This window comes from Podarcis filfolensis, assembly GCF_964270895.1.
Source record: "Podarcis filfolensis genome assembly, chromosome: 1".
Classification (NCBI taxonomy): Eukaryota; Metazoa; Chordata; class Lepidosauria; order Squamata; family Lacertidae; genus Podarcis; species Podarcis filfolensis.
The window spans coordinates 62613769-62624270 of NC_139604.1; the positions used below are offsets into that span (position 1 = coordinate 62613769).

The window sequence follows — 10502 nt, forward strand, 5'->3', positions numbered from 1 at the left end:
TATGTAATGAATGCACATATTTTATAACACAATAAGACAGAATAACATCCAGAATTTCCACATGGAGAAAGTTGTAAGATTGAGCTTTCAAATGTGATAGCAATCTTTTGTTGCTCAGATTGATACCATGGCCGAATATGCCTTGATAAAAAAAATGGCATGCTCTTTATTTGCAATCTGTATATGTAGGGAGAAACAAGATCCTTCATCTAGTAAACAGCCCTACTAAATAGCCCATTTGGCTATTTAACCATGCTGTATGGATACCCAAGCTTTTCACTCAACTCGTGAAAATCAGTAAAACATTAATGATTTTGTTGCAATTATATGTACTGTAAGTAGGATTATCTGGCCCCGATACTTTAATTACCTGCAATACACAGAACTAGGAAACATCACCAGCAACCGGGTTGTCAGAGTGGCTATAACTCTGTTATCTTTCCACCAAAGAATCCTTAAGGCTAGTACTGTAGAATCTTAAAGACTAACAAATTTGTTCTGGAAAAAGTTTTCATGGACCAGCTGCATAAATATTATTCTCAATTGGTGAGAATAGCATCAGATGCATGACATGTTATTCTCCGTTGGCAAATGTGTGCGTGCGCACACACAGCATATATGTGTGAAAAAATGGAGATAGAGTCAAATGGCAATGATATGCAAAAATTACAGGATGAAAATACAATTAAAGTTTAAATACATGTGCAGTAAGCACAGTGACTATTCACAGGAGCCATACTTAGTGAGGGGGTGGAAATCCCCATCCACACAAACACATACACCCCCTAAAAGCAGTACTGTCAATCTTAGTCGAACACCCATCTGCTCTCAGGAGATTGATACAGCAGCATTTTTTTTCATCACCTCAGAGTTACAAGAGACAAACCAATAAGATCCACCCACAGGACGCTTTGCAAATGCACAGTGTGTTCTTTGGATTTATTTAAATACGAGCGATCCGACAGATGATTCCGAGATGATCTCTCCCCCACCCCCCGCCCCCAACTACAGCCTTGTCTCTGAGCAAGAGAAAAAATTTGCCTGCCAAGCACTTCGTGGCACGCGCTGAAAGCGACACAGACGCGGGCCACGACCACGGGGGCGGGCCAAGTTCGCCGCCCACCGCGGGCAGGCGAGGGGCGTTCCTGGGAAGGCGGAGGCGCCCCGCTTGCGCCTCGCAGACTACATTTCCCATCCTGCCCTTGCACGGTCCTCGCGGCCCCCCTTCTTTCCCTCGCCAAGAGATGGCTAGGAAACGCCGAGAGTCTGGCGTGGATCTCGGGGCGCGGAGCTCCTTCCTGGCAGGTGCAGCGCAGGGCGATCCTCGAGGGCTGCGTCTGGAAGCGCAGCCAGAACTTTAGCCCGAAGTTCTGCTGCAGAGCGCGGCGCCACTTCCCGTCGAGGCGGAGAAAGGAAGCTGCGAGCCCCGACTCCGCGTATGTGGGGCTGCCCGACGGGCGGAGAGGGGCGCGCTGGGGATCTGGCGGGCAAAACTTGTAGCGTGGCCTCTGCCACGGAAGTGGGCTATGGGATCAGGGAGGGGGAGCTGGCCGCCCCCGGAGTCTTTTATTGCTGGTTTTGCTTTGTTTGTTTTACGTCTGATGTCTCAGAATAGTTTATATCTTTCTCTTTCCTTTCCCTTGGTGAGCTTTATTGTATGCGCTCGTAAACTTCCTGCTTTGTGGTGGGTGCTCTGGGAAAGGACCGGGGCACCAACGTTGCCATTTTTCCTATAAGACCCCAGTGCCTCTGAATACCAGTCGCTGGGGGTGAATTGGGGGCGGGGGACAACCGTGGTAGCCAGGGTACTATTGCCCTCATATCCTACTTCCCAGGAGGTATCTGGTTGGCCACTGTGGCCAATAGGAAACTGGAGGAGATTGGTCCTTGGTCTGATCCATTAGGGCTCTTTTTATGCTCTTGTCTTCTGGATGAGACCAAGATGTGGGTAGCCCAGCCCCAAGGGTCAAGTGGGGTGGTCTCAAGCAAGCAGTGACCTTCCGTCCTTCTGCTCCTGCGTGTGTGCCAATATCAAGTAATCGGAGATTGCCTCCGAACGTGTTCCGGTTTGTGTGGGAATGTGTAAACATCATTTACAACACAGTGCCAGTTTGCGCATTTGATGTGGGGTGATTAATCTCAATGTGGAACATTTATAACATCATGCCGGATGGTGGTTAAATATACAAGACAGAGAAGCCGACATTGTGTAATGAAAGCTGGAGCATAGGGGGCAGGGGAGATAACTCGGGAAAGAAGACATTATATTGATTCTGGATCATTGCTTGATATTCTCCTGCCCGCCTACACAACATCCACTTCTGTGCTGTCAGAGTTCCTCTTTCTAATGCTTTGGAGCAACATGCTTTCAGGCTGGCTCTTAGAAGGCAGCTACAGCTGCACCCTGAACTGATGGGGACTCTCCACAGCCAGAGTTACAGCTTTGTCTACAAGTGATGTTAGGAATTAAAATTATTACAATTATTGAATAATTATTCAAGAACTCCAAAAGAGCTACAGCTCACAAACAATGTCGTCGTTTCCCAGGGATGAGAGCTTCCTCTTGCAAGCACTTAAAGCTACTTTTAATAATCAGACAGCTCCCCTGAATATTTCAATTAATAATGCCACATTTCCCCTTCATTGTGACTTTCCCCAGGCATAAGGTATATAACTGCTTGCTTTCTCGTTCCTATATAATCTTACTGCTCATATATGGATATATACTTTGGCGTGTTTTCACAATATGAGGAACTTTATAATTCTAACAAGCAACTTGCTGCTTTCTTCATTTCAGTTGGGGACCAACCTGTTTATGGTTTCTACTTGAATTCTTCTTCTGAATCTGCAACCTGATTTTTTTTTAAAAAAAGTTCTACAAGTTCAGCAGTGAGTTTCAAATACAGTGGTACCTCTAGTTACGAACTTAATTCGTTCTGGAGGTCTGTTCTTAACCTGAAACTGTTCTTAACTAGAGGCGTGCTTTCGCTAATGGGGCCTCTTGCTGCCACTGCACCGCTGGCACACGATTTCTGTTCTCATCCTGGGGCAAAGTTGTCAACTTGTGGTAACTCTTCCAGGTTAGTGGAGTTTGTAACCTGAATCATTTGTAACCTGAGGCGTTTGTAACTCGAGGTACCACTGTAATCGATTACTTACTCTCTTCTAATTTTGATAAGAATAACAATTTGGTCCAGTTTTCCATTCAGATTTGATTTGACACCTCTGGAGCATGCAAGCTTGCTTCTGTTCAGCATGCACACTTGAACGGCTTCATTACCACCCTTCAAAGGATTTTGCATATGAACTTGCCATTCTACCTTTTTGTCTTCTCTCAGTAGGCTAGATCTTCTATGCCCTGCTGTAAATCTGAGCTGTCCTGCTGAGGGTTTAGAGTCTAGAGCCCATCTGTTCTTCCATATTTCAGATTTGGATGCCATGGAGTCAATGGCAGGCATAATGATGAACAAAGGACCAGATTCTAGGAAAAGTGGGATTACAGGTAAGTAAGAGAAGAGAGACAGACCCAATTCTAAAGGTACCCTCAAAGGGCTTCTATTGCACAGAGATGCTGAAACACACCAGCACACCCAATCTGCAGCCTATTGTTCAGATTTGTGGCAATAGCCTGTTTCCCTGTGTGAGTCCATTTCCTGTTCTCCCTTTCTTTGTCCCTGCCCCATGGACATGGGTCTTCAAGATGAAACCTCATAATACTAAGTAAGGTCACTGGTCCACAGAGCCAAGAGAAAGGTCCACAGAGCCAGAGCAAAGATTCAGTCCCTGGCATCTCTAGGTCAGATGGAGAAGGACACTTGTCTGGAGTCTGGAAGAGGTACTGCCAGTCAATGCAGACAGTTTCAACCAATGGTCTGGCTCAGTAGAAATCAGCTTCATATGTCTCATGTGTAGCTCACTGTTTTCTCCTATGAATGGCAGTGGCTCTCTAGGGTCTCAAGTGGAGGTCTTCCTTGGGCTGAGATCCTACCAAGGATTGAATCTGGAGCCTTCTTCTCTGAGTTCATTGGATGCTTCCCACATCATGCCCCATTTGTAGACTTCCTGGAAGCATCTCACTGACCTCTGTTGTTGTGTGTGCGCTGGATAGGGAACCTGTGGCCCTCTATGTGCTGTTGGACTCCAGCTCCCATCAACCTCAGCCTTTTGGCCTATAGTCAGGGATGATAGGAGCTGCCATCCAATTTATAGAACCAAAGCTTCCACATCTTTGTAGCATCATTATATGCCTGTCCATGGTACTGGGGAGTTGTTCGGACTATGAACCTTGACTCTTGCTCTAAATGTTTTGAGTTGATCCTCTGTGGTTGATACAATGCATAAGTGCCATTTTAGGCAATCTCTCTTCATGTCAACATGGAAAGTCTTGTGCTTATTGTATCGACCCTCTTACAGAGACTCTGCCTTGTGCAAAGTATTTCATTTCATTTATTGAATTTATATACCACCCTATACCCGGAGGTCTCAGAGCAGTTCACAAAAAAAAGATCACAATATATAAAATAAAAATAAAAACAATGGTCCAATAACACCCCCACCCCCGCAAAGAGCCACATTTTAAATGGTATAGGATGTTGATTAGGTCAGCCAAAGGCCTGGTTAAAAAGGAACGTTTTTGCCTGGCGCCTAAAGGTGTATAATTAAGGCGCCAGGTGAACTTCCCTGGAAAGAGCATTCCACAGATGGGGAGCCGCTGCAGAGAAGGCCTGTTCTTGTGTTGCCACCCTCCGGACCTCTTAAGGAGGAGACACCCGAAGGAGTGCCTCACAGTGCAGTCTCTGGAATACCTTCCCTGGTGCAACATCCCAAGTGTTTTGCTGCATTAATGCAACACCGTCACTGCTGTGGCGAAATGTCCCTTGCACAGCAGACATAGGACTCATTTGCACAGCTCTTAGATTTTTTAGGTGCTTCAGTATGTTCTAAACAGTAATAGTATTGTCAACCATAAGCATTGCACGGGATTGGGGTGGTGGTGGCAGCTCACATGTTGCATGCATCAGCTTTAACATGTGCTTTTATTTTTACTTTTGATGTTATCTGATAAGCCATTCCTTGCCAACATGCATTTTTCTCTCAATTTCCAGGCTTGCTTACAAAGCACCTTTGGAAGGCCTTGCGCCTGTCTTCCCCCGTGGCACTTTCCCAACACTGTACAGGTAGGTGAAGCATGCGATGCATTCCAATATACTATCTGCTTTTGTATTCTGCTCCTGTGGACCGAATACTGAAACTGAATCTGGACAGTAAGAAAGAATTGGAACATTTGAACGATGGTGACACCATTTGTTGTGACTGTGAGAACAAATCATGCACATCAAGGAAATATAGGCACATCTCTATACGTTGCATGAATGAGACAGGTTGGACAAATATACTTTTTCAGGGTACAGAATTTGTTCACAACTCTTAGTGCAGAATCCAATGAATAGGGCAAAAGTAGCTATTGTCTTCGATGGAGAGATGCTGGCCACACAGCAAAACACTGGATTCTTACAGGGAGGCAAGATGGTAGCCTGTGCATGTTCAGCAGCTAGAATTTGTTGTTATGGGTTAGATCCCCTTGTGGCTTTCTCCTTGGGCTTTTAATTCAGCAGACTAGTGAAAGGTGAAGGTGATTTTTGTGGATTCCCCGTTTCTAACCCCTGCCACCTTCCATGTTGTTCTGGAGGGTCCAGATTTTTCAAGGACTGCAGGAAGGATTGGTGAGAATTGCTTCTTTCCCACCTTCTCTTAGTGGAAGCGTCTGCTGGATCAAAAGCCTTTCTGCAAGCAGTGGAAGAGCAGAATTGGACTCAACCCTATTTACTTCATTTATTTCCTGCTTTTCTGCAACAGATCTCACTCAAAGTAGCAATCTTATAATATAAGTGCTGCTTTACCTGGAATAATCTCTGTTGTATAAGCATGTAAAAAAGAGCATCTTCCAAATTAACAACAAATTGCTTGATTTGAAGCACAGAATACGTAGCCTAACTGTGCATGTTTGGCTGTGGATTTTTGTAACTGGATTGCAATGGATTAGCAGCCTAGCAGGATGGATTTGTGCTACTGGGAAAAGCTTTGGGTGCTGCAGGAGTTGCTTTGGCGTAAGCCATTTTGTCCTCTGTCACAGCTACGCTCATTTGTAGGATCAAGGTATTCTCGGGCTTTCAGTATGAACAGATCCTGCTATTTACTAATTAATTTTAATGCATAAACAAGTTAAGGCCTAGAGCCTCTAATAACTGTCACCCATGTTAACAACACTCAGTGGTGGTTCTTTTTCCATGTTGCCTCTGGAAGGCAAGTGGCACATCATACAGTTATTAACTGCATGCTCTTTGCTGAAGGCAATGTGCATTTAAACCAGCCTTGCAAGTGCATTTAAACCAGCCTTGCAAATAAGCCCATGAAAGTTACTAGCCTGCAAGCAAACCTACCAGCTTGCAGAGGATGACAAAGAGCTCAGTCTCTCCTATGGCAGCTTGCTGCACTTCTATGCTGGGTACAGAGAAGGGGAGCTTCCCTCTTCTTTCAGCAGCCAGCCTGGGTTCTGTTCTGGTTGTAGTGGAGCAATGGAGCGCTCCATCTTTCTGCCAGCTTGCTTACTCACCTGAATGGAATTCCTGATCACCTATGACTGCCAGGCTAGTGCTTAAATATCGGGCTGATTCAAAACACACAGGGTTGTTAGTCCTACGCAGAATGGGGCCATTGAAATTAATGGACATGGCTCACTAAAATCCACTAAGTTCAGCGGCTGTACTGTAAATAGAACATACAAAGGATACAGCTCACACATTTTAAGGAGTAGATGAATCATTTTAATTTGTTTTCGTTAGTGGTCTATTAGCATATTTTACGTTTATACGCTGAGACAGAGGGAATGCTTATAGAAACGGATGTGACAGCTACCTTCCAGTGAAAGGCTCTGCTTAAAGCCGTGTGTGTGCTCATGGCAAAATATAATCTAAAGGCAATGGCAGTGGGAGTTGCGTGAAAGGAATTGCCTCTTCCCAGAGGCACAATTCATTAGCATTCATGATACGTTGTAGATCTGTGCAAAGGGGAGCTATTTCATGAGCATCTGTTCTTGGGGGGAACCATCATTTTCTTGCAGGTTCTTGCCCAGACTTGATAATGAGCAGGAATGAAGTGCCGGAACAAAAGAGAGTCCACAGAGAAGCTTCATCTAGGCCTCGGTCACCCATGAAGACTCACCAGACACTCTGCTTATCCCTCTCATCAGACAATGCCAGGCAATACAGTGGCTTGGTCTCTCTGGAGAACCTTGATACTCAGGTGAGTGATGATCTAAGAGACATTTGTTGGGGAATACACAGTTTGTTGTCTGTCATGCGGCTGCATCAGTTTGTGAATCTAGTAGCAGGAACTTAACTGATACCTTTCTCCTCTTTTTCAAATAGATGAAACAAGCCCACAGTGGTGGGGCAGCCAGCAGCACTGGTTCCCTGGAACGGGCATCCTTGTTTTGTGCCTCTGTACCCAGTTCCTCGTCCAAATCCATCCCCTCCAAGCCAACGGGATCTCCATCCAAGCCCAAGTCTTCCAACTCTTTGTTTTCTCCGTTGCTGCCAAAGGGCAGCTTTGAATTCAATCCTAATCCACCATCTGTTTCTAGCTCCAAGAAGCGCCGCAATGGGAGTCTCAAATCCGGGGAGGCCAGTGACCCAAAGCCAAGGGAGCTGCAGGCGGGCTTCGGTTTCTTGGAACCGGTCATCGCCAGGGTAACGGACTTCATCTACGTGGGGAACCTCCGTGCGGCTTACAGTGGGCAGGCGCTGTGCAAGAACCAGATTGACAGCATCATTGACGTGAGCAGCTTGCCTAGCGACTGCAGGCTGAGCTTTATCCCTTGCACCTGCAGCCGAGGGCCCCAGCATAGCTGGTCCCGCCTCAAGGTGCACGTCCAGGGGCCTTTGGAGGAGGAGCGTCTTTCTCTGCAGCAGCCGTGCTTCTGGGACATCAACCGGTGCCTTGAGGCCTCGCTGGAGAAAAGGAAGCGGGTTCTGATTCACTGCAGGGATGGCTACTCCCTGGCTCCTACCTGCGTCATCCAGTACCTGATGGTCAAGCACCACATGAGGCTGCTGGCTGCTTATGAGTTTGTCAGAGCAAGGTACCCAGTGAACATCCGGGAGTGTCACCAAGACCTGCTGGTGGACCTAGAGAGATCTCTGTGGCCTGGAGAGGTGGACATGGAGTGCTCTAAACAAGCCATGTCGAGGAAGATGGCATGGACTTAGGGTCAAGCTAGATGGCAGCAGTTTCATCTCACACGTGTAGAAAGGTGGGGAGGAATGTGGTTCATGGTGACTGAAGCTTCTCTCCTTGCCTGTCCCTCCTCTCCCAGCACCCTCCCAGTATCTAGGAGAGGGAGCAGGTCTTGCATTGTACACACTCCCTTCATCCACCTCATTTTTCCGCAGCAGGGATGGCTCAACTTTTTCCGCTGCGTTCGCTCTTGGCTAGCCTTTCAGGGGCCATGCCCTGGTGGAGGGCTTGAGGAAAGCAGAAATGGGTGTCTCCAAAGTGGGCATGATCATCCTGGGCCCACTGTTTCCTACCCTTTCTCAGTTCTTTCACACCTTTTCTTCCACGTACACAGCCACGCACACACTACACATCCCTGTCATGGTGTTGAACTTCCCTGGGGAGATTTAAATCTCTCGACCACGTCCAGTGCTGCAGTGTTGAGGGCTATTGCTGTCTCTCCTAAAAAGGGCCCAACCTCTGAAGACCATAGGCAGTGGTTTTCCTCCCCCTTGCAGCATTGCACTGGGGGAGGAAAGCAACCACTTGAAAGGGCTTGGCAGGCATGATTTGGCCCATGGGTTTACCACCCTTGTTCTACAGCAAGTTCCTGGTTTCAGCACATGGGACTGCAGCAGCCATGCCTACTTTGGATCTTAGGATACAGTAAATAACCAAATACCATAAGAAAGCATGTGAGCGCTCAAAGCCAGTCAGAAGGCCTAAGGATGCCATTACAACGTTTCTGTTATGAAGAAGCTGCCTTATATTGAGCTGCCTTAAACCATCCTCCCCCAGTAGATCCTTTTGCAGCCCATCTAACTCCTTCATTGGAAGATGCCAAGGACTAAGTTTATGTATGCAAGTATCTGCTTTGTCACTGAGCTGTGGACCAGGGCTATGTTTGCTCTAAAAATACTTTGCAGGGTGTGGGTGGGTGTCTTTTTTAAACTTGATTTGGCCAGTAATGAAAAGAACTGAAAGGGGACTGAAAATATTCAGAGGACTGTCACCACTGGAAATCTTAGTTTGCAATTCTTCTGCTTTCTGAAGTTGACCAGGGCATTGGCCAGACACATTCAAGCAAATACTGGTAATCACCATAAGACTAAAAAATTTGCTTTTTTAAAAAGTGAAAACTGAGTTTCCTAGGAAACGAAATTATGCATCTAGTACCACAATCTGTGGTTTGGGAGGGGTTTTTTTTAATGCTCCTGTGAAATTACAGTTTGCATACATCCCTGATCCTTGCTTTTGTGCTGAGATACACCAACAAGCTCTTTAAATTACCCAATTTGATGAGGTAAATGGCTCTCCACAGCAGCTATGCCTATTTCCATAACTCTGTAAATGTGATAATTCAGCCCTTTCTTAGCAGAGCCACCGTAGGCCTCTTTTATTGTCAGGGAAATTATAACACTGGAGCAGAACGTTCAAAGTGGAGATTGTCTTGACAGCACTTTCCAGCTCCTACAAGATGAGAGTTTGTAACATTTACATAAAAGACTCTTAAATCAGGGATGGATGCGGCATTAGAGAGCAGGTGGGTTGTCAGCAGTGGAATTTAAATCTGGTGCTTAAAATCCTAGATTCTGTGATTGGAATAAAGTAGGTATTTATTCTTTTTTCATATATTCTGGTTGTATTTTTTTCTTGTTCTTTCAGATTTTGTACTGTAGTTGCAGATTTTGAACATTTTTATGAAGAACACTGGCTGGTTTCATCCCTACCAAACTGAAGCAGATGGGCAGTGGGGTGTGTGTGTCTGTACAGACTGGGGTGGTTGGGATGTGAGCTGGCCCTTGATCCTTGTCTGTTGCACCTGCAAAATGCTATGAATGCTTTGACTCTATCAGTCAGTAGCCTTGAGGAATTCTAACGCAAGAAGCACAACAGGCAGCAAGAAAACTTGGGAGTTCCTATGGTTCCTCCAACTCTGTTTCAGCATCCTGAGCAGCAATGAAAACAGAATCCATCCTTTGCTCTACCTTCCCCATCCTGAGCATTACCCAGGTCACATGCAGCCCCCTTTAAAAATCCAATGCAAAATGTGGCTCAGAACATTATGGTAGTTTTGCACCTCCCCTCCAGGTAGCTTGGCCAATATTCAAGGTGCTGGAGGAGCAAACCAGCCCTTCTGTTCTCTACCTCTCATTTAAATCAGAAGCAGTGAAGGCGGTGAATGTCCTTTGTGAGTGTCTGGAGGCTGTTGGAGGATGGATGGCAGC

General features: G+C 46.1%; 1 protein-coding gene across 1 annotated transcript; it reads left to right on the forward strand.

Moving 5' to 3' along the window:
* Window positions 1-1044: 1044 nt before the first annotated feature.
* LOC310743891 (uncharacterized protein) lies at window positions 1045-9904 on the forward strand. Its single transcript, XM_083574548.1, has 5 exons — window positions 1045-1305; window positions 3428-3502; window positions 5106-5177; window positions 7121-7302; window positions 7428-9904. Exons 1-5 carry the CDS (start codon window positions 1245-1247, stop codon window positions 8265-8267), a joined length of 1230 nt encoding a protein of 409 aa, XP_083430674.1. The 5' UTR covers window positions 1045-1244; the 3' UTR covers window positions 8268-9904.
* Window positions 9905-10502: the final 598 nt, after the last annotated feature.

Coding starts and splice junctions, on each gene's coding strand:
- LOC310743891 (XM_083574548.1), top strand. CDS start 1,245: ATGGCTAGGAAACGCCGAGAGTCTGGCGTGGATCTCGGGGCGCGGAGC. Junction 5,178..7,120: donor ACTTTCCCAACACTGTACAG/GTAGGTGAAGCA, acceptor ATTTTCTTGCAG/GTTCTTGCCCAGACTTGATA. Junction 7,303..7,427: donor TGGAGAACCTTGATACTCAG/GTGAGTGATGAT, acceptor TTTTTCAAATAG/ATGAAACAAGCCCACAGTGG.